Source organism: Labrus bergylta, chromosome 19 (genome assembly GCF_963930695.1).
Source record: "Labrus bergylta chromosome 19, fLabBer1.1, whole genome shotgun sequence".
Classification (NCBI taxonomy): domain Eukaryota; kingdom Metazoa; phylum Chordata; class Actinopteri; order Labriformes; family Labridae; genus Labrus; species Labrus bergylta.
The window spans coordinates 10,813,487-10,837,849 of NC_089213.1; the positions used below are offsets into that span (position 1 = coordinate 10,813,487).

The window sequence follows — 24,363 nt, forward strand, 5'->3', positions numbered from 1 at the left end:
CTGAAAAAAAATGTATCCTGGGAATTTTGTCACCAGCAAGGTTTCTTGCAAACTGTACAGACGACATAAAGCTTGAACAAGGTATAAACCAGTAGTATGTCTGTTTGTCACATTAATCTCACAGACCTGTCAAATGCAATAAATATTGCACCTGAAATGTTCCAAATGTGTTCATTTGAAATGATTGCTTTTGTTGGCCATGATTGAATTCATTTTGCTACCTTGTTCTCTAAGAAGCCTGATGTTCTTTTAACTAATTCAAACCAAAGATGGTCTGTAAAAAGAGGATGAAGCCACCATGACATAACCATTTTGTGAACCCCTTCCGTTGAAGCATCCAGTTCAGCATCTTTGCTGTTGCCATCTTGGGTTTTTGACACCTTTAGTCAACATATTTTTCTCACCTCCTTCTGGGTTTACGGACCACCCTGGTAGTGACTTTTCAATCACCCTCTGCTATGGTCTAACGTTATTTACAGATGTTTTTTTTTCTCTAAATGAGACCAATACTAACAAAATGAGCATAATGCTGTGTTTAAAAAAATACTTCAAACTAGTCTTTGACGGGCAGATCCTGTGCATGGCCAGGGAACCAGGGCCATCCTATAAATGTAATGGGCCACTCAGGTGGCTTCCACAAAATACTAAATGATTGGCTTTTTGCAATGTCCATTGCCAATAGATTAAAGTTCTTAAGAGGCCATGATGACTTAAAAATGATTAACAATTGATGAATAAGGTATTAACGGACGTTTTCTCAGCTCTGTCCTTAACTTTTATTATCCTCGACTATATTTATCCAATAGTTTAGGGTCTGTCATTATCCTGTGGCCAATAAATTGAGCTTTTTGTGTTAATGATATATCCATTGACTTCAATTTAGTTTTCCAGACACTTAAATGAAACATTAAACCAGATGTTTGTGTGCAGATTTCAGTTGTATGTTCGCAAGTGGATAAAAAATGGTAAGCTATCAAAAAGAGCAAAACAACCGCAAACTGCTTATGTACAATGTGTGCTTGATGAACATTTGTCGGATCAACAACCCATTTTGGCATTGTCCCAGGAGTTTGTCAATGAATTGTGAACTTGGACTTTCCTTTTATTTCAGTTAACAAAAGCTGCCTCTGGTTATTGACATTTTCTTGACAGAGGGGTTTGAGGGGGATTGGGTTGTTGTCTTTTTGTCCAATGGAAACTGTATTAATTTGCACAATTAATCAAAGTTGTTTGATTGTCTTTTTAAGAGCTTTGATACTGCAACACGTCCTGTGTAATTTGGCAGAGAAAACATAGCCATAAACAAAACACTGTCAATGAAAGACTGTCACAGAAAAAAAGTGGTGTGATATTACAGAGACATTGACAGTTTTATTAAAGACTGTCAGTGCTTCATGAAATACTGAGCAGTGTACAATTTACCTCCTTTGTGCCTTTAAAGGTATTTATTATGCCAGGCTTGTAGGCTGTTTTTCCCCACATTTTGTCCATGAGTCACAAAAATGTCCTTTTATTTGCCTTCCAGGTGGATCATTAAACAATGTCTGGCGGATCAGTAACTGACCTCTCAGTGTCAACATCTGAGTAGTTAGTTACACTGACTGAATCTGATTCACCGGGAGCCATCAAACTGACGGATTAACTTTTTGGATTTGCCTTTTATTTAGTTTCAAAGAATCGGAAAAGTAAAAATGCCAATGGATTGTTCTGATTAACATTCATGCACCCAATCCCGTGTTGTATGAAGAGAACAGCAGGGTATGCTCATTGGACAGCAGTGGCTATATTTGAGCTCCTTGCACTATGTGGTCAACAGGGTGGCTTTATCCTCACACCTTCAGGACTCTAGAATTATCATGATGCTATTTTTGTCTGCTGCTCTTGCAAAATTCCTAGCCAGCGGAATCTGACTGTGACAACATGTCCGTACCAAAGCGAAGAAAAATGAGGACTTTGGCTCTGCTATTTTGTGTCATTACATTCACAATGTTCTTCTTCAGTTACACCTTTCGGGACCCCTCTTTCTACTTCTTCAAGTACGCTTTTCGCCTCTCAGACAACTTTTTCTCCAAAGGGCTATGCGCCTGTAGACAGTGCATGACAGAGCTGGAGGACGACCCTTGGTTTGCTGAGCACTTCAATCAGTCCATCCACCCTCTGATGACCAGGGAGAACAGCATTCTTTCCGATGAAACCTTTAAATGGTGGCAGGTAAGATTCAGTGAATGCTTAAAGGGGATTTGAGACGTTATCCCACAGAAGATTGAAAAACAAAAAAAAACATGCACATTCAGCTACTGAGGGCAGATGAGGTGGCGGTAAAAGAAAGATCATGAATAAAGAACAGAGAGTTGCAGACCGCTTTAATGCTCCCAAGAAGTATTTGTTTTTGCCATATTGATTGTTTCAAATCCGAGGGATCTTCGGCAGGATCAAGTTGTGAAGCAAACTCCCACGCACAATTTGTTCATATTAAAAAGTGAGGTGGTGGATATCTATCATCATCTTTCCCACGTATATTTAGAAGAAAAGAGATTTGTGCCACAACACCATTAATACATAGGTGATAACATAACCATTCACTTTAAGCATTTAGCGTTTGCCCTGCAGAAATACATTTCTCTTTAAGCATCTTTTTTTTGATCATGTGTCTCAAAAGCAAATAAGCTGAAACATTTTGCAAACATGCCACTCTTGTCCATGACTATGTGCTTAAAATATTCCCTATACTGTACCACAGTGAAGACAGAAATCTGGCCATCAAGCTCTCTAAATTATGTTCAAAAATAAACAACACTATACGTTTAATTGGTCTGCCCTCCTCTCCACCTGCCTGCCTCGCCAACATTACATTTCTCCAGCTGCCAATAAAAATAATAAACTTTATTTTTACAGCACTTTTCAAAGCAGGCTTATAAAGCGCTTCACGAAATGAGATGACAAAGCATGAGCATGTAACCATTTCTTTTGGGTATGACAAGAGTTTCATATTCTATTTGACTATTTGTTCTTTTCTTTTGTTACATCATAGCAATGATATAACACAACTCTACTCAGGACACATTATAAGGTGTGGGACATAACCTTTTGTAAGAAACACTTCCAAAGCATGTGCTGAGAAGATCTAACCTGAATATGTTTAATTTGGATTCATAGTGGCAGACGGTAATGGTGTGATGAGGACACAGTGTGTTGAATTAAGTGAAATTCATTGCACCAGAGATACTTCAATGCATGTGGGATCTGTTGGGAAGTCAAAGAAGATTTCCAAGGGCAAAGGAACAGATTTTGATAGAACAGAAACAATTCTTTTTTTTTTCACAATCAGAAGTGGGCCTTAAAACCCCTGGTTTGTTTTATACAAGACTTACACTGGTGTCAATGTCAAGTTAAAGGTATATCATGCGCTTCAGCCACTCCACAAATGGAGGTCAGTGCTCTCAGAGAAGGACCTGAGACATTCAAAACATAATTCAGTGGACTCCTTCTCTCAGACAGGATCCGAAGAAAGTACTGAAGCACACCAACCACTTAAGGCAAATTACTTAAAGGAAGAATATATGATTTCTCATAGTTAAATGTAATAGAAATGAAGTGTATCCTCCGAAAATAACTCTGTGAGTCATGACTGTCTAGTCCCACTGTCTGTGATGTTTTCAGAGTTTTCAGAGTCCTATCTTCAGTTTGTTTACAAGCCGGCCGACTCATCCCCTCGCGTATAAAAGTTGTTTAATTGAGGGACTAGAGAAAAGAAGAATAACATACTGTACTCACTGCTTAATTGAATGTTATCATTTTTAGATTTAGTGTAAATTTACATGCAGTGTGAAGATACGAGCAAAATAAAGAGCACTAGCATTAGCATGCTAACACAACAATGCAGCGCGAGTTGTTTTGGTTTCATGCTGGTGCTCAAGGGCGACACCTGCTGGATCAAAAAGTCGTATATTCTTCCTTTAAGTGCAAAGGACTAAGTCAAAGAAAAAAAAACCCTGTTGATGTCATCAGGGTTACATCACGTAAGGGTTGAAATCATTTCTAACTGTGTAAACCATCTGGGGATGTGGAGTTTGAAAATAAACATTTGTTTTAACCAGTCATTTAACTGACAAAACATGCTATTGTGATGCATTAGGGGAAGTGTAGGATCATGTTTATGTGGCGCTTGAAGCATGCAAGGGGCATGAAATTAGGATTGCATTATATCTAAATTCAAAAACTTTGACCATTCTTTTTAAAGGGGTCTTCCTTAGTAAAAGAAAATATGTAAATGTATTTGCAGCTTTCTTTGCATGTCACTGACGACACAAAAATGTGTATTTGACGGATATCCAGTTCCAGGCTGTTTTTTATTCCTTTTTTTTTTTTTTTTTTTACTTGTTGCTTCTCTCTGACATTGCAGACAATGTCAGGATTGTTATCTCTGCCTCTTCCAGGATGGGTTTTGTCACTTTCTTGATTGCTGAGTGTCAGTGTTAAATGGCTGCTCGGGGGAAAAAACCATACGAGTCAGAGTGATTGACAGGAAGACCTTCTGTTCACTGTTAGTGTTAGTGAAACATTTCCTCACATCAAACTCCATTTCAGCTCCACTCAGAGTATCTTAATTGTTGAAATTCCAGGTACATTTGGCCAGTCGTGCACATAAAAATGAATCCAGAATTATATGATAGAATAGCTGTAAAGTGTTTTATGGAGGATGTCTTGTTTAATTCCATTTTCTTGTAAATTAGAATTCACATCAGCTCTATAACTAATTACCTACCAGCCCTAATTTAATCCCGTCCAAACAATATATATTGTGCTTGCTGTGAATCCCATTATTGGGGTTCAGCTGTCTAAATTAGAAAAGCCTATTCACAAAATGTATGTCACATAATTATCCTACCTTTTTTCTGGAAGGCATCCGCTGCCTTAGGTAGTTCAGCATTCACCTCACACCTTGTCCAATTAGAGGCAAGAATAGAAAAATTACTGCAAGGTTGCCTCCTGTCACTTCTGGTTTTGGAAAGTTCTTCTCACAGGGAGTCTGATGAGGCAAGTGTCACATATCAACAACGTTAGCTCGACCAGATGGTTCATGCGGCACTCCTGCGAGGCAAGGGTGTGTGACCTTTCAGGTGTACCCAGGCTGCTTGTTTCATGTCAAAGCATACATGTTGCACGGCTAAGTGTAATTTCTGTAATAAAACAGAATAGGCATCCACCATGTCATTTGTAATCAATGTTTATGGTCTAAGCTAAAGCAGTTTTTACACTTTTTAAACTGCATTTTTATAAATATTATAATATTGCCCATATTCAATGGTAAATAAATAACGTTAAAAAATTTTAAGACATTTCCCAGAGTTCAGTTTGCTCAATTTCAAAGCCTTCAAAACAATATTTTGACTATGAGTCACTAAAACTCTGCAATAAATTGTGCCACAGCACAATATGTAACAGTATATACTGCACACACATCCCTATATTTATTCTCTGTCTCTCCGAGTTAAAAGCCCCCAGAAGAAGGCCGAGGCAAAGGAGCCCCCGCAGACGGCGCTAAGCCGCCCCTGAGGTTATTTCAGAAATGTGTTTGGTGTCTCGAGCTCCGCTGCCCTTGTTCAATCACTTCTACTTAAAGTGGCCCTGGAGCCACCACTCTCTCTGAGGCGTCTCTCTGCTGTGTCACCAACAGTGGTTGCAGTCAGAGAGGCAGCCGGCCAACTTCAGTGGAGTGGTGGAGGAGCTGTTCCAAGTCATCCCTGATGATGTGCTCTACATGGACGCCAGCCCTGAGCGCTGCAGGACCTGTGCCGTGGTTGGGAACTCTGGGAACCTAAAGGGCTCCCTGTACGGCGGCCTCATCGACTCCAGTGACTTCATCATAAGGTCAGCTGGCATTTAAATCTGTCTGGGGATCATGAGGGTATCACCAACACACACACACACACTTGCCTTTTATAATTAGACATACTTACTTTTATAGTAAACAGTTTACCACGTCTGCCTTAACTGTTTTAGATTTGTTTGAAGGATCTTTGCCATTTCTGAAAATTAGCGTCTTATTATTTAAGTAAAATCACAACTACCGAGAGGAAGAAATATCCATCCAAACAACTTTGAGTGAAGGTAAAACTTAGTTAAATGTCCAGGCCCCTCTCATATCATCTTATTCTTATTTAACCTTTTGCATTTCATACAGAGGGACCATTCTGTGTCTGTTTTCTTCCTTTCCAGCACTTCATTAAAATTGAATGTGATGCTATATCACTCACCCCATGCACAGAGGCTACAGACCTCAAAGCAGGTGGCCCAGGTTTGAAATGTGAAGTCAAATAGATCGTTTTTTTAAATCAAGACATGCAAAAGTAGTTTATTTGCATTTCTACAATCTGTCTTGCAACAATGATGTCATTGGTCAAAGTCAGTTGCCTGTGGGCTGAATGAATTCAAATTGTGAGCAGATCAATGGAGTGTGCAAAAGATACCATTGAGCACAATGGGAATATGTTTTTTTTTTATATAGTTATTTTGTCATAATTATACTACTTACCTAGAATGCCTGTTATTGCCAGATATCATTTTTGACTGTGAGTACAATCAAACTTCAGATAGGTTTTATGGTGAAATCTATTTTTTAAAAAGGGACCTGATTAGTAGTAAACTGTACATGCAACTAATGCTTTTTTCACATGTTAGATGTAAAGGAAAGAATGCCGTTCACAGACAGCCTAATGTAATATCTTCAGAGGGCTTCTTGCATAAACACTTGGATACTTTCCTTCTACTTCCTCAAGGGTCTCATCCGTTTTCAAACAAGTATTTATTCAAATCATAATCAATTCATCATTACAAACACTGGATGAAAAGGGTTTAGTTTTGCTTACCTTGAAGAGGCCCCGGTTTCTCTCTCACAGTGCCCCAGCCTGCTCTCAGCTCAGAGATGCTGTCGGAGATTTCAATTCACACACCCTTGTTCTTTATTCCCCAAACATTATCTTGACAAAACAGCAATAGAAGACAATAAAGTTTGATTATTCAGATGTTCTTTTTCCTGCGCCTTAGGGCAGCTGGGAACAAGAGGTGAGTTTGTCGCTCTCTGTAGCAACAATTGCAGCTTTAAAGTGATTTAATTGGTAAATATTAAAAACACAAGGGCTCTGTGGTGTGCTTTCTTCTTTAAACTGTTGGCTTAATGATAAAATCAAGCTCTTTTTTTAATTTTTTTTTTGCAAAGGGTGAACAAACACTCTGGCTCAGACTTCAGTTCAATGTTCATGCAATATCTCCAGGCTGGACAAAGCACACATTAAAGCCTTTTCTGTATTTCCTTTATTTAGGTTTTGTCAAGGCTGCAAGGGTCAAATGTGCAATTTCCTAGTACAGTGGTATTCCGATTTTCTCCGAATATTACATAAGAACTTTGCACAATGTCGCAATCTTCAATCGCAATTTGTATTACAAATATGCTATAAGAAATAAAGATTCAATCAGTAGCGTAAGACTGTTTCTGCACAGATGGGATGACGTATAGCATTCTAGAAGATACTTATCGCCATGGCAGAAAAAAACAACTCATTTTTAAATTGAATGTTCCAACCAATGGCAGTGATAGGATATCAGATCAGAAAAACCAATGCCTTTCAAATACCCAGAATGCAATCTGCCCAGATCCTCTAAAGCCCCCTTTATAGACTATTATGAATATTGAGCAGAATAGGCCTGGCGGCTAAAGCCCCTTGTTTGCTCAGCAGATTGAAGTGGTGAAATAGATTTGAGTCTTAAAAAGAGCCTTTGCTTTTGCCTTTGACAGACAAAAAAAAGAGCTCTGTGGCTTTGGAATAATTATATTTTTAAACATGTTAAGACGTCGTAGTTATTCAGATTACATTGAATGTCTTCTGAAACATAACAACTAGTAAGCAGATGGATATCTTGTTAGAGCACCTTTTTTTCTGATCCTTTATCTTGGGGGAACTTAGAAGAACAAACCATACTCATTTTCAGGTTCAGTTTGTATGTGATTGCAGATTTTTAAAAAAAAGTACATCTAAGACACAAAGTCAATGCTTTTATCAAGCTAAAGTGAAAATGCAGCTAACTTGATGGAGACACAGATAATCTCACTTCATCTCCCAGGCAACTCAGACCCATAGTGGTGATAAGGAGGACAAATCTGAACCACTCATCAGACAACAGTGGCCTTTAGGACTAACATAAATTATTCACCACGATGGAATAACAAAAAAGAGAATGTGAACAAATGTGCTGTTGTGTACCCTTAATACTTGTACTCGACAAATGTAGCATTTATGGAGTCTTATTTGAAGATTTGTCAGTCCTTGCTTTGTCATGGCCCAATCACTACTCTCAGCCTTTACTACCAGCAGTAAATACAACATAGATTACGAATTAAAATAATTGCTGACCTTGTTTTCCTTGCTAGCAGCTGTTGTGCAGTTACATTCTTCATGTTTTGATGTCAGTACCGCCTGCATAGACAAAAGGCGACATTGTCAGTCCTACATGGGGCGTTGGTTGTGGGTGAGGCAGTAAAGAACCATCATTTTCGACATCCCGTATAATAGGCACATCTGTTTATTCCATAGTGAGCCATAAAATGAAACTTCAGACACTTAAAAAATGTGTCATTATTTTGCCTCATCATTAACTGTCTGTGTCTGTGTACGTGTAAGTTTTGCCCTGATAAAACGCAGAGTGTTGGCTGGTGGGATTGTTGAAAGAAAACTCTGCACATGCCGTGGGCACAACTTTTTTCTTTTCAATTATAGAAATTGAAAGTGGCACTGGGGCGTAGCTTGAAGAGCAGAGTGCATAAAATACAACCCAGCATTCAGGCAAAACCTAATCCTGAAGGTTCATCAATATCTTAATAAAGACGCTTTGAGCAGCTGTTGTAAAAACACATGTAAAAAAAAAAAAAAAGGTAATATTGTAATACTGTAATATTGAGACTGTGAAATTGAGTTATAAAACTGTTTAGCCTATAACTAATAGATTCTGTTGATCTATGATAGCAACTTAGCTGGTAAGGGTGAAAGGTCCAATCAGTAAGATGTGCAGTGAGTGAAATGATAAAGTGACCTCACTATATGATCAGACATTAAGGAAACATGTTATGTTGAAGTGCTGGCTTCTCTGACAACAATGCAGCAGCCAGTATGTCCTCCTTCTAACTTTAGATTTCGGTGTGGAATGGTTTTGACCAGAGAAGGTAGACAATTTTGAGGCCCCTCAGTTTTCCAGACAATCAGCAAACCATCAGGTGTTGCAGCGATGGAAGCGGGAAAGCTAATTCTAATCGACCTTAAAAGCCTCTGCATTTTTCTACTAAGCTCCACGACCACACACGTAGTAAAACTAGGATAAATATTGACGATGCTTTTGAAAAATGGAGAAATGTTAGAATGTAGACCTGGCTAAATACTGACGCTTCAGTGTCCGTGACATGTCAACCTGTGTGAGCATGGACTTGAGGGACGAGAGGACGGGGGGAGACAGCCCCACAATGTTTTGAATTTGGCCTGCAGTACCCATTTTAATTGCTAAGTTTTATACATTAGTTTTATACATTAGAATAAATCTTGATGTTTATAAGCAAAAATAAAGAGATTTATCTGGCTTCATTTCATACAAACCACAACAAACATGTTTTTGTACCAGTGTAACACAGAAGTATTACTTACATACTGCATTTCTCAGTGATTGTGAAACGAGATGTAAACATTGCTTCTTCTGGTCTGCGAGTCATAAATTGCTTTTTTGTGAATCTCAATAACAGCGGGGACAGGGCGTAGAATAACTGTATAGATATGGTATCTTCTGACTGAATCTGGTTTCTTTTGAATGTTTTAGGGAGGCATTTGTATTCAATTGAGACAGTTTTTTTTACCAATTAAAACACCTCAGAGTATGTTAAATCTCTCTGGGAATATTCCCAATTTTGTTTGGAATAGAAAGTGTGGATACCTAAGAGTGGGCTAAGACACTCACAAGGCTGTTCTATTTCTGGGGTAAAATGAGGACACTGTTGAGATTGTTGGAAAATAAGGGTCATGATGATACAGCTGACATGCAGATCTTGCCCGCAGTATAACCAGACCAGCGCTACAATAACCAAAAGGCAATTTAATGCAGTATTGTTGCATCCCTTTATTTTATCACTGCATGGCTTTGTCAACCTGCTGTGACATGTTGCCTCAGTAAAAAGCCACATTACTGCACTTATCTTCTTTGACAGCCCCCCGCTGTGACAGCAGCATGCCATTGTCTAACAATTGAATTATCCATTGGCAGGGACAGCAACAAGACAAGAGTTATTACTTTGATATTAGCTGAGTAGTTTGGGGCAGGAGCATGCTACTGTTTGAGACTGTGCAGGTTTAGTTTTTTTCATATGCCCCTTCATCATTATTTAATATATTTTCAAGACTCATTATTTCAACTCCACATTTCATCCGCTCCTCCTTAAGCTTTTCTCTGTGAGTTTTATTTTTCTGGCAATGCAAAATGACACGTTCTACCGTTTCTTGATGTTGTCCACAATCACACAAACTTGACTTGTGTTTACCTATTAAGTGTATTGTTTTATTTAACCCTGCATGTCCTAGTCTTAGTCTCATCATTCACGCCAAATCTTTTGCCAGACCGACATGATTTTGCTTCGGACTACTGCTTTAGCCTCAGCTTTGCTAAAAGTTACCTCCATGGTTGAATTTCTCCTTATAAGCTTGGTGCTTCCGAATTGCAAAGTGCCCACACAATCTGACAGTAGACAGTCCCTTCTGTTCAGTAGGTGCACACAGTAGGCCGATATTTGCTCCTACTTTGTCTGATAGTTCAGTGTAGAAGTGGCGTCATTAGCCCGCCTCATGTTATTGACACTCCAACTCAGATGTGATATGCATGATGGCTCAGTAAAAAATACAAAACTTCACATTGCATGACAACAATTTTACAACTTAACATTTGAAAGGCACGTTACCCAAACCAGCCGCATCTGTCCTCCTTTTCTTTTCTTTTTTATTTGGAGGCGCACATGAAGTGACATTTTACATTTAATTTTGCACAGCATTGTGGGTGTTAAAATACAACTCATTATCAAAAAGGATGCATCCAAACCATACTGTACAAAACCCGGACGTTTAGCATCCATGCTGAAATGTTCAGTCTACTGAGGTGGACCGAAAAAATGCCCACTGAATGACCAAGAGGGTTCAGTCTATATTGCAACCCCCTACTGAAAATTCTGCGCTCCATATTGAACTGTGGCTTTTTTCGGAGAGGGCCACAATCTTTACCTGAACTCAGCACTGGGCTTTAAAGCACCAGGTGCACCTCGTTAGGCGGCCAGTAGCTTCACCTGGTCAGAGCTGAAAACAAACATAAGGGGAGGAGAGAGCACATTTTGAAGTGTTTGGTCTTCCAGTGATATAAGGATTAGATTTTTTTTTATCATGTTGAACAGAAGAGTTGATCATGTGCAATCACATCCCCTCAGTGCATTTTATTTGCTCTATGGGAACAGCAGCATATATTATTTGAAAAGAAGCAGGCTTTACAGGGTTTGTGATTGTCTCATCATTCATATTTACTCTGCTGAACTGAGGATCAGTCAAGCTTATATACTACACGCTGATGAAAGCCCTTCCAAATAACTTCATTAAGATGGATTTTAAAGCCAGCAGATGTAAGAGGGCAGGATCATCACGTTTGTGACTCACAATCCCTGTTTGAAATTGGTTCTAAAACCAGCATTTTCACACCTCTTATGTGCTGTGTCTCGCTTTGGCTGTCTGCTGGTTTTGCCTAGCAACCAACGACAATGCTCTTAAAACCTGTTTACAAGAATCAGAAAATTGCCTTTTTTCTTACTCTGTAAGAGGGTAATTACCATAATTGTATGTTCCCAAGGGCCTAAAAGTGACCACAATGTCCCTTACAAGTACCTCTTACCCATCAGCACACCCTGGCCATAAACAAAGTAGCTACACATTGTATTTGAATCAGCACCCTGAAGCATGTTGTATTTTTCCACTTATTTATGGTTGTTATTCTTTTAAAGACTTTACTTTCCTGTAACAATTCTGCAATCTACTCTGCACTTTGTTTATTGAACATATTTGTTATTGTAGCACATCTACATTGGAGTTCAAGGTCTTGATTGCCACTTGGGTTGCCTGAAGCTAAGAGCGGGCTAAGAACATTCATCAAAGTCCTCTTGTGATGTAGACTCAAATTATTGCTGCAGCTGCAGATCATTCTGTGGGGGGAGTAGTTTAACCTTTATTTATATTGTTCATTTTGATTGTGTATTTTGTAAAAAGCAGCCTGGCAAACCCCCTTTTAATCAATCAGTCAATCATTGTTTGTATAGCAACAATTCATACATTTTTTTTATCTCGAGACACAAGCAGGTCAAAGACCTAGAAAAGAAAAATTGGACTCTAAGTTAGATTGGTTTGGGGGTATTACTGATGGTAAAATTCAACGTCTTTCTGACATTTTATGGCCGAAACAATTAATCTATTCACTGAGAAACAATCACTGAAACAATGTTCGTGTTTTATTCAGTCTGTTATAAATAGTACAAAGCAGTTACTTTGTCTCCTGCAGGCACTTGGTCGGTATACTCAGTATCAGCTAATCTGTAAATTCTGGTTTCAGAATTGGTATCAGAAGGGAAAGAATTATTGGGACATCCCTAGCAGTAAGTGATTAAAACAGGCCAAAAAACACAAGAAGATAATATGTATTATAGCTATATAGTGTGAACCAATAGGAGATGACTTTGGAGTAAGAGGCATGTCATCTCAAAGACCCGCACTATGTACAAATGTGCAATGGTACTGGTTGGTTATGTATGTACTGTATGTGCCTACACATACATAAAATAGATCAAAGGTGAGGGTATAAACCCTAAAATGTAAGAAAAAAAGTTGTATGAGCACTCAACCAATTGTTATGTAAATGCTTGCAGTGTGATATTTGCTGTGTGTTTTAACTTCCACGTGTGTCTAATTATGAGTATCTGGTCAGTATTAAAGAACACTCTTCGCTGTTGGCTGTCCTCCTCCTTACAAGTATGGAAACAAGGCAACTATTCAGCTGAATATGATATTGCATTGGCTTTAATCTTCCAAATCTTCTCTGGATACCTATTTGATTGTGAATTAACTGCAACATACTGCTTTTGAACCATTATATGAGAAAACTTTACATAATCTTCTGTGCTGCTGGTGCTTCATCACAGCATTCTGGTTTTAGGACACTGAAACAGGTAGAGTGCTACACCACTCTCAAAAACAACCTTGAGTTAAAGTTTAGTATTCACCCTGTTAATTACAAAGCCTCGGGCTTTAAAACTTCACCTGAGACTTTCTGCTTTCATCTCATCGGGGGCTGTTGCCTCATTCTGCTCCCACTGCTTCACTCACCTGATAAAAATGTACACAGCGTTCATTCCTCATCATGACAATTAGTCAACTGGAACTGCAAACGCATTTGGAAAATTCACCCAGTTTGGCTTTGAAAGGAGAGTGTATGAGAGGGAACTAGCGAATAAAGAAATGGAACGGCACTGAAATACCGCTGACCTTTGAAAGTGCCAGTTGGCTATGACATGCTGCGTGATCTGGCTGCACCTTGAAGCGCAGGGCTGTGTTGTGGAATGCCGGAGTTCACTGCTTCAAGCATTTTAAGGACTAATGAATAATAATTTGACAAATAATGTCTCACTCTCTGCTGCTTGGCAAACCTGCATCGACATTAAGATGCCATTAATCAGAGATCAGCATGATGGTCTTACTTTTCTCACCTTTTAAAGAAGAAGCAGAGACATTTTCAGACAGAGAGAATATGATTTAAGCAGTAGTTCAACAGCAAACAAAATGTCGGGCCCAAATAGAATATCATGTCAGTAATGGTTGAATGTCAAAAGTTAACATTTGATTCCTAATATGAAGACAAACTCTTTAGACCTCCACCTACTGCTCGACAGAATATAATCTGACTTCACAGCCATTTGTTTTAACTTCAATTATTCTGCTTGACATTTTGTATTTATGTCAACAGCCAGTGATATATCCAGTAAAGCTTGAGTACGCTTTAAGGTTTTCACAACCAAAGATGTAACTTTAAACATCACAAGTAGTTACTTTGGGTTTGCACCAACCTGTTTTTCTGCTGCAGTTCATTCCCTTTTTTTTCTGTCACTCCTTTTTTTATCGTGTCAAAGTTTGTTTGCCAGCACCTGGGTAACAAATGAAACAGTTGAGTCCTGACAATACACTTTACCAGCATACTAATTGAAAAGAATACTCAGATTATAGTTTTAACTGTCTACTACTCCTTACCATTATTATGTAGGAGGGATACTATAAACCTTAATTTACGTATTCACAAAGTCTGTGATTATGAGCCATCTGTCCGTCTTGTAATGGGCCACTGCAGTTGTTTTTTTCTCTTTTCCTGGACAGATTTGTGATGGCTGGTATAAATTGGCTTGCAGGGCTAAGCCCTACCCCTTTCTCATACGGTAAAGATAAGTTAATATAAGTTATAACAGATTGCTTTACATTTTTTGGAACGTGGGTGGCAACCAAACCTAATAGTTATAATATAAAATCTCTAATGGGGCACTGTTGCATCCTCTTCCATTCACTTAGTGTAAATGAGTGACAGGTGTCATGTAACGCCCCCTACCCCCTAGATTTTCTGATCATTTGTCAAGTTAGTATTTAATGGAAGCCTAGTGCTGTTGTTACTGTAAATTATGTTTTGGTTTATCTTTTAGCATTCCTGTACTGTTGTTCAGCCATGAATCTATTAAAGGTCACATATTATCCTCATTTTCAACCAGTTTAAATAATTCTCAGAGCTCCCCAAAACATGTCTGTGAAGTTTCTTGTTCTAAATCCACTCTGATCTTGTATTTGATCATATATAAACCCCTCTATTTCAGCCCTGCTCAGAACAGGCTGTTTCTGTGTCTGTAGCTTTAAATGTAAATGAGCTGTGTCTGACCATGCCCCTCAAAAATGCTTGGATGGCTCTGGCTTTCTTGCACCTTGCCACATTGTTAACGTTTAGAAGACAGACTCAGAGGGCAGAGCAAACACCTAGATGTGGGAGTGTCACCCGCCTGGGGGAGGGGTTACTTCCCTTTGTGATGTCATCCAAACGGACTGTTTGAGCACACATTTTTTGAAAAGTGGAGCAGGCAGAAGACAGAGGGGTTGGACTTTTCTCATAATTGGGGGGTTTATAGACAGGCCTTTAAGCCCACTGACATCTTACACTTTTTTTTCTTTTTTTTTCCAAATCATAAATTTTTATACATTTAAACTGCTATGAATCCTACTCTAGGTCATGCATAATCTCCGTTATTAAATCAGATCATATATCAAAGGCTGTAGTGGAAGGTCAATGAATATTGACATCCAAAAATAGTGTTTACTCATCTTTTCATAAAGATCCTTTCATATGTGCCATTAAATGTGTCTTTCTTTGTTTTTGGCAATTACATTTCTCTGTGACTTTTTCAGTATGCATGGTAATCTAAAGGGTTATTCATGTTTTAAGCTATCCATCTGATCTCCTAAAAAGTACCCAAAGCTTCAACACTGAAAAACATGTCAGAAAAATCAAACCCAATTCACCTCTTTGTACAAACCTGACCTCTACATATGTGGAGTCTCTTGAATCATAACAGAAACACACAATCTGGACAGCAAAAGGCACAAACCAATAAGTATCTAACCTCTGAATTTGGCCAAGTCATAAGGTCATGTCCTGATATACGTACACACATACCCACCCACTCTTTCCTGGTAAGAGACCAGGTGTCCGTCCAAGAAACTTCTTGGAAATGGTCTTTATATAGCACACATGTTGTAATTGCTCAGTGTGTTTATTGCCCATAAAAGGATGATTGGTATGTTATAAAAGAACTGCTCCAAGAGAAATAAATAGATCCTCGATTCACAAGCCATTTGCTCTGTCTGATTGTTCAAGATCATTTACTATTCCACAATGCTTTAAGTGCGGGAAATTAACTCATTAGCATTAATATAGCCCTGCTATATATCACTGGTCAAGATATCTGTCATCAGTACTAAAGACCTCCAATTTGAATTTCACTCCTCCACTGAGTCTGAGTCATTTGTCCTGGCTTCACGCTTTCTCTGGAGGTGTTGTAGTCCCGCCAAGCTTTAAGATTCCAAATCTTTTATAACAAGAGAGCTGCATAAAATCTTTATATGAGCTAATGTTTGATATCAAATATTTAGCATAATTCCTTCCACCAACATTTCTAAAAAGAAATGTCTTGATAATCATTGCTGTACTCTTTTGACCGTTTTGCTATATTCCAGGTAAAAATTGTTGGTTTCCTGTGCATGAGAAACCCATCTTGGTGGTGGAATGAGCTTTTCAAGGGCTCAATACATCTCCTTCAGTTTCTTTCAAGCCCATCTGGTGCAAATTTCCAGTGCCAAGGGGGAGTTAGAGCAGAAGTTGAATATTGATTAGACCAATCTGAAATATACGCCTCCTTAGAGCAGTTGACACCACATGCCCCCGTAAGATTAAGTGGATGAGCAGCACACTGAATCCACTTAGGTTAACTTTTCGAGTGCCCTAACTGATTTGCATAATCATGGTATTGAAATATGCAGTGAGTAACGGCAAGATGGGTACAGTAAGGAACTTCATAGTTGCACAAAAAATGAAGAAAAAGTGCAACGACAGGTCTGTTCTGGAAATTGACTGAATGTTTTTGGCTTTTTTAGCAGTATTGTAAGTTGTCTTGTAAAGTGGTCTTTTTCAACATTTAACAAACAAAACAAGGTAGCTTCTGTTGTTGGATTCCTTCTATGTGCAGGTTGTGAAGAACATAAGATTTAGTCCCTTCGACGCAGAGTCTAAGGAGAATGTAACCTGCATGTAGTATCTCTGAATGTGCAGCAGAAGTGATGAATTTGTCACATAATACAGTTTAATATGTGCCATGGTGTTCCTCTGCCCTCACTGCCATACTTTTTCATCTGTTCAGGGTGGCAGGGATCCATTCTGTGAACAATTCTTGCATTCCCAGAAGCTTTAGTTACCATTAAAAGAGAACTTCACCAATGTTCTGCTGTCAGAATTTTCTTTTCTACTGAGATATTGCTCCATAAAAAAACCTCTTGCCAATACTTCTCCTTCTCCATCTGCAGCAGTGTTGAGCTAAGTCATTACCAAGAAGCTGGTTTGTTGTGGAGGAAACAGTACACACGGCGAGTAAACCAATAACTCTTCTTCTTCTCTCCTTTTCTGATGTAAAATGGACCAAACAGTCTGCTCTGTGAGATTTGTTGATGCGTTCGCAGAAAATGACACATCATTATTGTTTAAAATACAGCTCTTTTCCCCCCAGAATGCAATTACTGATGATGCAATGTCATAATAATCAGCGCTGTGTCGATGATAACCACATCTGGTGCTGCAGCTTTGTTACTGGTGACACAACACTTCTCATCTCTGGCACTGAAGGGCCTCCCAAACAATACACAGATGTATGATTGCTTTAGTTAGCTGTTACATTCAAGACAGCAGTGCTTTTATGTACCTCCTTTCATGACCTATTTGATAAATGCTTTTATGTAAGGTGCTTGAATTAGACCTTTCCTGCTTGAAATAACGCAACACAAAAGCCCAATGTGAAAATAACAGCATATTTTCTTAAAGTTATTTTTTGGCCATTGTTGTCTTTATTGGATAGTTCAGCTAAAGAAATTGTATGGTGGAGAAAGTGGAGGATGACATGAAGCAAAGGGTTGAGGTTAGAGTATAACCCGCTGCGACGAAGACAACAGCCTCTGGGTGCGTGTTATAACCACTATCCCGTGTCCCAGCTGAAGATTATTAACTGATTTTATAAAATAAAAAGCATGCATTTACAGTAAGCTTGAAAGCTCCTATAATCAATAGTTTTTTAATAACAATATTGACAATCACATTTTTCAGTATGCATAATAAAAATATCTTCAATACCACCACAGGCAAATTCATGCATTGGTAGATTTAGTCACTTAAGAGCCTAAATATAGCCGTCAGGATTTGGTAAAAAAAAAATTGAAAAAAAAAGAGCTAAAAGAAGGGAATATTGGACTTATATTCAACCTTGTCTCCAAAAATGAAAAGCAATCAAATAGTTATGTTCCTCCAAATGAGCCATGTGACATTTAAAGAGATAACTGTCAATGTCGTAACAGCAATGTTAGCCACCAGGTAGTCATCTAGTTTAAAGCCGATACAGTAATATTACAGTGTTGTATAGATTGTTAACGTCCCCCATTATCACTTACAGATATACTTGTGTTTTATGGCCTTGTACTTAATTAATAATATAAAGGTGTTTTGTTCTCCAGGGTGGGCACAATATTTCTTACAGCTGGACTTGGATGCATATCTTAGTTTGTTAGCTTGATGCTAACACATACTGGAAAATGCCATTAACTGGCTAAGAGAATAATAATTTTATTAACTTTAACTTAGGAAACAATCGAAATGTATTACACTTAACAAATAACACCATATGCATTCTTACTTACAGACATCAGTCTCCTAAATTTTGGGACGGCTAAACACAGTCAGTTGACTCGTGCTATTGCCTGGTTTGCTGCTTTGATCCATCATGATAAACAGTCAAAGATCTGATCCAGTGACACTGCATGCCTCACTCATTATGTCTCAGTTCACGGGACAAATCCATCTGCTGCCTCCTTTTGGATGGTGGCTTGTAATGTGTCTATGAGCACTTTTATCCTGCACCCAACGGACCTCCTATCTCTTGTCATTAAAAGTCAACAGAGGCCCAGGGGTTGGAGTCTAGTACCCAAGACTTGAAAGATGTCACCAATCAATAACTTTAGACACATAGAATTTCTTTTCAATTTTTACTGCAGATTATACATTTTACTCAGTAAGTATTGACCAGTCGTCACTCGTGATTACTCTTTATTTTACTCTTAAAGGTGTGTTATTGATTAATTCATCAGTGTACACATATTTGATGGACTGACCCCCATCATTTGTCAGAAGTGATGCTTTGCATTGTCCCTGGTCAAAACGCTAGTAGAGATGTTGGTATAAAAAAGAAATATATTTGGTAAATATGCAAATAATTTGTTATTCAAAGATTATATTTGTTTCTAGCATCATAAACAAAATGAAATAACTGATCTTTTTTTTTTGTTTGTTTTGTTTTACTTGCAAAACATGAAGAAATAAAGCCGATGCAATAGTTTATAAAAGTTGGTACATTAACTATTAATAGAAAGGGGGATGTTGTAAGTATTGCTTGAATCTCTGCAATGTACAAATACAGAGTGTTAACCAGAAGGGGGAAAAAAGAGAAAGAAATTGTGTTATTTTGGTCTAGATACATTAGAGAATAGCAAATGTATTTATTTTCCAAAATATTTGTAAATTGACTTGGACTTGTATATTCTTTTGACAACTCAAAGCCCTTTTACACTACAATCACCAATTTACCACATTCACACACTGCTGGTAGAGGACGCTATGTAAAGTGACTGTAGGAGCTGGGGATCAAACCCCCAAACTTCCGGTTTAGAGACAATAAACTACCTCTGAGCCACAAGCCATTTTAAGTTAAGTGGAAGAAGAATAACTTTATTTAATGTATTTGTCGAGCCATGTCATGGTCATTTTTGAAGTCAAGATGCTTGATCATGTGTAAAGCTGCAACATGAAATAGCCAAAACAAATGTCATTGACTCCGAGATAGCCGAGACACAAAATGCCTTTTGCAGGAGGTCCGTCTGAGGTTCTGACAGGCTCAGGCTGCAAATGTCAAACTGTTGTATAGCTGTCATCTCAGAGTCAGTAATGAGGAAGATGATACTCCTCTGACTGGAGCATCTAACAGGTGATGCAGGATACACATGGAGTCAGATTAAAATGTTTCTTCTGTGTGTCACTTCCTCCCACTGACCAACCGACACTGTCAAACTGTGTTCCTGCCAATTACTGCCCCAGCCCCTGAGAGAGTATTGTTGCCCATAATAATAGGGCTGCCTTGTCTCTCTTGCCAAACGGTAATTGTTCTGCTTTGATTGGACACCGGATGGTTCTGAATTGCTATTTGGATTTCCAACATATTGTTAAGTGGGACACATTGTCCTTTAGGTTTCAATGTTTCTTGTTGAAATAGTTACCATGTCTGGTTTCGATGCCTAAAGTATGTACCACCTGGTCAGCTTACATATTTATAGATGGTGGGTATTGGCACAACAAAGTCAAAGGTTTTCCATCTTCATAACATGCAGGTGAAATAAACCTCAATCTGAGCTGCAATGGAATAGAAAAAAATTGGTATGGCAGCCAGAATAAAAACAACCTTTGCTTCTTTGTCCTTGCAGAATGAATCAGGCTCCCACCTCCGGTTTTGAGGAGGATGTGGGTGCGAGGACGACACATCATGTCATGTATCCAGAAAGTGCCATAGACCTGGACAATTCCACCAGCCTGGTGCTGATCCCTTTTAAGACACTGGACCTGCAGTGGATTGTTAGTGCTCTTACAACGGGAACCATTAAACAGTAAGTATAATTATGCATATGATAAGCAGCACTTATCAATATGATTTAGTTTAGAATGAATTAGTTGTAACATGAAAGTCAATGCTTCTCGTGATGAATCCACAAGAATCAATCTGCTGCTGGAGAGCCTTTTTTTTACGTTCATTGTTGTTGAACCACATAAGTAACAGATTGTGTTCTTTTAGTATCGAGCTGGTAAATCAAGTGGAACATTTAGATGCTAAAGAGACATTTATTTGTAAGGAGTTGGTGGAGACGAAAAGAGACTTTAAAGGGAAATTGTGCTGGCTTTGCATTCATCAAAGGGCCAGAAACATGACTCTAAGTGATTTAGTGCTGGTGCTCAAGGGCAACATCTACTGGATTAAAAAGTCGCACTTTCTTCCTTTGATAACATGGTACTCCTAACACTGTCCATGAGCTGCCATGTATGTCTGCCAGATGAGTGAATTGCTTTAATATTTTAGCTGTAAAACTGAATTAGATGACTTGTCAATGTTGAGTTACAGCTAGTAGCCAAACAGTTCAACAAGGTTTAAAAGTGAGGTCTAAATTGAATTTGGTAACATGTCATTAGGTGCAACAATAACAGTGAAAGCTAAAGCTAAGCTAACTCATTTGTTTTGGCAGTATCATTAGTTACATTTAAAAGGTGAAGACATAACATTTAAAACACTCTTTATTAATAACAATGGGCAGGTCTTTGATGCCAGGGTCTAAATTTTCATATCCTGCCAAGCAATATCTATTCTACATCTAAAACAAGGGGGCCTCTGATTAAGGCTATTATTTTAAAATGTCATATTGAATTAATGAATGTGATAATTTGTAAAAAAAAAAATGTACCTCACAATAAAAGTTCAGTTCAATGACTTTAACTGTCTTAGAAATATGAAAGGCTTGCATGCATTATAATGCTTCATGTTTGTCTTGCAGCCCCAGAGTCATTTACACTCTACAAAAACCTGATTGTCACAACAATCACATTCACTGGATGCCCCTGTTTGTCAGATTGCCAAAACAAGGATAATCCCTCAGTTTTAATCTTCCAGTAAATTTCACTTTGATTCCCAGTGACTCGTAATCATTATCTTAATTACTGGACATCCGGGGAAAGATGAAACAACTGCCAATTAATGCCACTGCCAATAACTCAAACACGGCAACATGTTAGATGGTAGAAGGACGAGCAAATCCCAACAAATGTTTCCTATAAAATGTGCTGTTGTCTTCCAACTCTGCCAGAGCAATCTTTCTGCATCATTAAATTCCACTTTACTGCCAGTAATGTCAGCATTAGCCCACCAGCCATTAGCTCTTCACTGAGTGTGGTGAATATTTTGTCAAATTATTTCCATACACAAAGAACTGTGTGAAGAGGGTACAGGGCTCACTGCTTCTCGTCCATATTCACACTCCTGACTTTGAAGTTAGCGCTCCTGAAACTCAAGCACCTCTCTATATGTGAAATTGTCAAGTCTGTGTGTGTGTGTGTGTGTGTGTGTGTGTGTGTGCGCGTGTGTTGAATGATGTACTTTCTAACTTTATAATGCAGTGTGTAATATACAGCACCAGACATATGGGCAGCCCGTTTTCATATTCATACACCGCAAGAGGAAGAGAAACTGGCTGGACTGTTATATTGTACAGCACATGATATCAAACAGCACTGGACAAGTCAGTGCAATCTTTGAATTTTAATGAGACCCTCTGCTGCAGAGGAAATAGCATTGATAAACCATTTCTTTAATTGGAAACGTTTGTCTGGATTGTATCTTGCCATATACTCATTACATTTCATTTGAGTCATTTGTATGCCATCCCTTCACTTTTTCATCCAAGTCCGCACAGGCTTCATGTAGAATTCACACTCTAGATTTGTTAATTTGTCAGCTAATCATGGTTGTCCTTTTAGCTTCCTTTTCTTCTGGAAAATTGTATTAATGCAACTTTTGCTTTATGAAAATGTAGACATTTTCAGGAGCAAACTGAATATGGACACCTCCAGGGAGCAGCTCCCACCTTTGTTCAAAGTGCCTCTCCCAGTTTCATGTTTTAACCTTGCCTACCTGGAATGAAGCACATCTCTGCACTGCATGCTCTTCTATGATGAATAATTCAAAATGCAAAAAACACAACAAAAAAAAACATGACAATGAGCATGTTACTGCGATGACTTCAGAAACCTGCACATGAACAGCTTCCCTTGTGAATTTGTACAAAAAAGACACTTACTTTATATTTTTAAATGTTCTTAGTTATGAAAAACGTGTGTGATTGTGTAATTATACCAGTTACGAAAGGCAAACAAGCAGAAATGTGTCAAATGTTTTGAGATTTTAAAGGAAATTAAAAAGGAAAATAAACCCTCTGTTCTTATCTTTTGTCACAGCACATATATACCTGTTATGTCCAGGATAACGGCAAACAAAGATAAGGTGAGTTATATTTATTTATTTTAAATTTTTATTTCATATGCATTAGTTTGGCAATCATATATTTAGAAATGTGCTGTTACATCAATTCACAAAAAAACTATTCTAAAAAAATAAAGTGGGCAAGGGGCTGAGACGGGAGGTATAGGGGCTTTGTCTGAGTCAGGAGTTCAGTCATGGAGTTGCTTAAACATTCTTAACATGACATAGATGAAGTTCCTGCCGCTTGGTATGTGTCATCATTTGCCTTTCTATAGTTTATTTCATAACAGCTAATTAAATGTTTAAGAAATGTTTAACCCATATGCCATATACCTTTACACATTTGGTATAAAATGTCAATATAATGACATCATCATGTCTGTTTAGGTTCTCAGTCTCAGCATTATTGTGTTCCATCACAGTACAGTCATCTTAGTTCTGTGCCTTCTCTAAGGGTGAAGTATATCTTCAAACAGGGTATACAAATTTTGAAGAACTGGACTGTTTGTTATTAGTATTATCATGGGTCAAATGATTATTTCTTTAGAGATCCCTCCGATCTTGAAAAATTAAGCCAATGCCGAAATGCAAAAATCCTGCAGTTCGTCAAGTCGAGGGTGCGATTGGGGCTAGCTCTAGGAACCCTGGAAGTCACATACACGCCACAGCCAAAAAAACAGTTTTTATAGACATTAACATGTTTACAGCTGGTATCAAAAACAAAATAGGTCTGATTAGTTATTGTCGTCATGGAAACACACTGTACGGGGGATGAATTTCCTTTTTTTTAAACGGCTCCGTTTTGATTTTATGAACGATAAGTGTTATCCATGGTTAAGCGCATAGCTTACATGATTGACAGGTGGTTGGGCACGATGTAACGGTTTATCATCAGTCTTAAAACCCGCCTCAGCTCCAGCTTTCAGCCTGTCGTTAGGTTGACTGAAAGTTAGGGTGAGACAGGATTTCTCTGCATCTGCTGACAGATGGGTGACGTCACACATTCATCCATTAATATTAAGAGTCTATGGTTATGACACAGACTGAAGGACTATATGACCTACCTATTGAACCATCAGAGAGAAGGCAGACTTTTTCTACATTGTTCTTTTTAACACCTGTTAATCTATATTTACAGATTCTAAATGAAAATGTAGCATCGGTACTCAGGGTTTTGATTTTAGTGTGGAAAGTGTTTTGGTTTCCATTTCTAGTTTGTGTGGAGTCCGAGTAGTATTGACCAAAGCACACTTTGGTTGCAGGAAACACAGTCAGTGTGGAGAACAAATGCAGGTGGAACGCAATCTGCTGTGATTACATACTGGCTCCCATCAGGA

At 38.3% G+C, this 24,363-nt stretch overlaps 1 protein-coding gene across 3 annotated transcripts in view; it reads left to right on the forward strand.

Annotated features, from left to right (window-relative positions):
* The window catches only part of LOC109991747 (CMP-N-acetylneuraminate-beta-galactosamide-alpha-2,3-sialyltransferase 1), a 67,326-nt gene that overhangs the window by 39,080 nt on the left and 3,883 nt on the right, over positions 1–24,363 (forward strand). For all 3 annotated transcript variants that reach the window (XM_020644103.3, XM_065948320.1, XM_065948321.1), the window contains 4 exons: positions 1,526–2,211; positions 5,678–5,871; positions 20,430–20,609; positions 23,002–23,047. In XM_020644103.3, coding sequence (XP_020499759.1) covers positions 1,921–2,211; positions 5,678–5,871; positions 20,430–20,609; positions 23,002–23,047 — 711 coding nt within the window. In that variant the 5' untranslated portion in view covers positions 1,526–1,920. The remainder of the gene's footprint in view (positions 1–1,525; positions 2,212–5,677; positions 5,872–20,429; positions 20,610–23,001; positions 23,048–24,363) is intronic.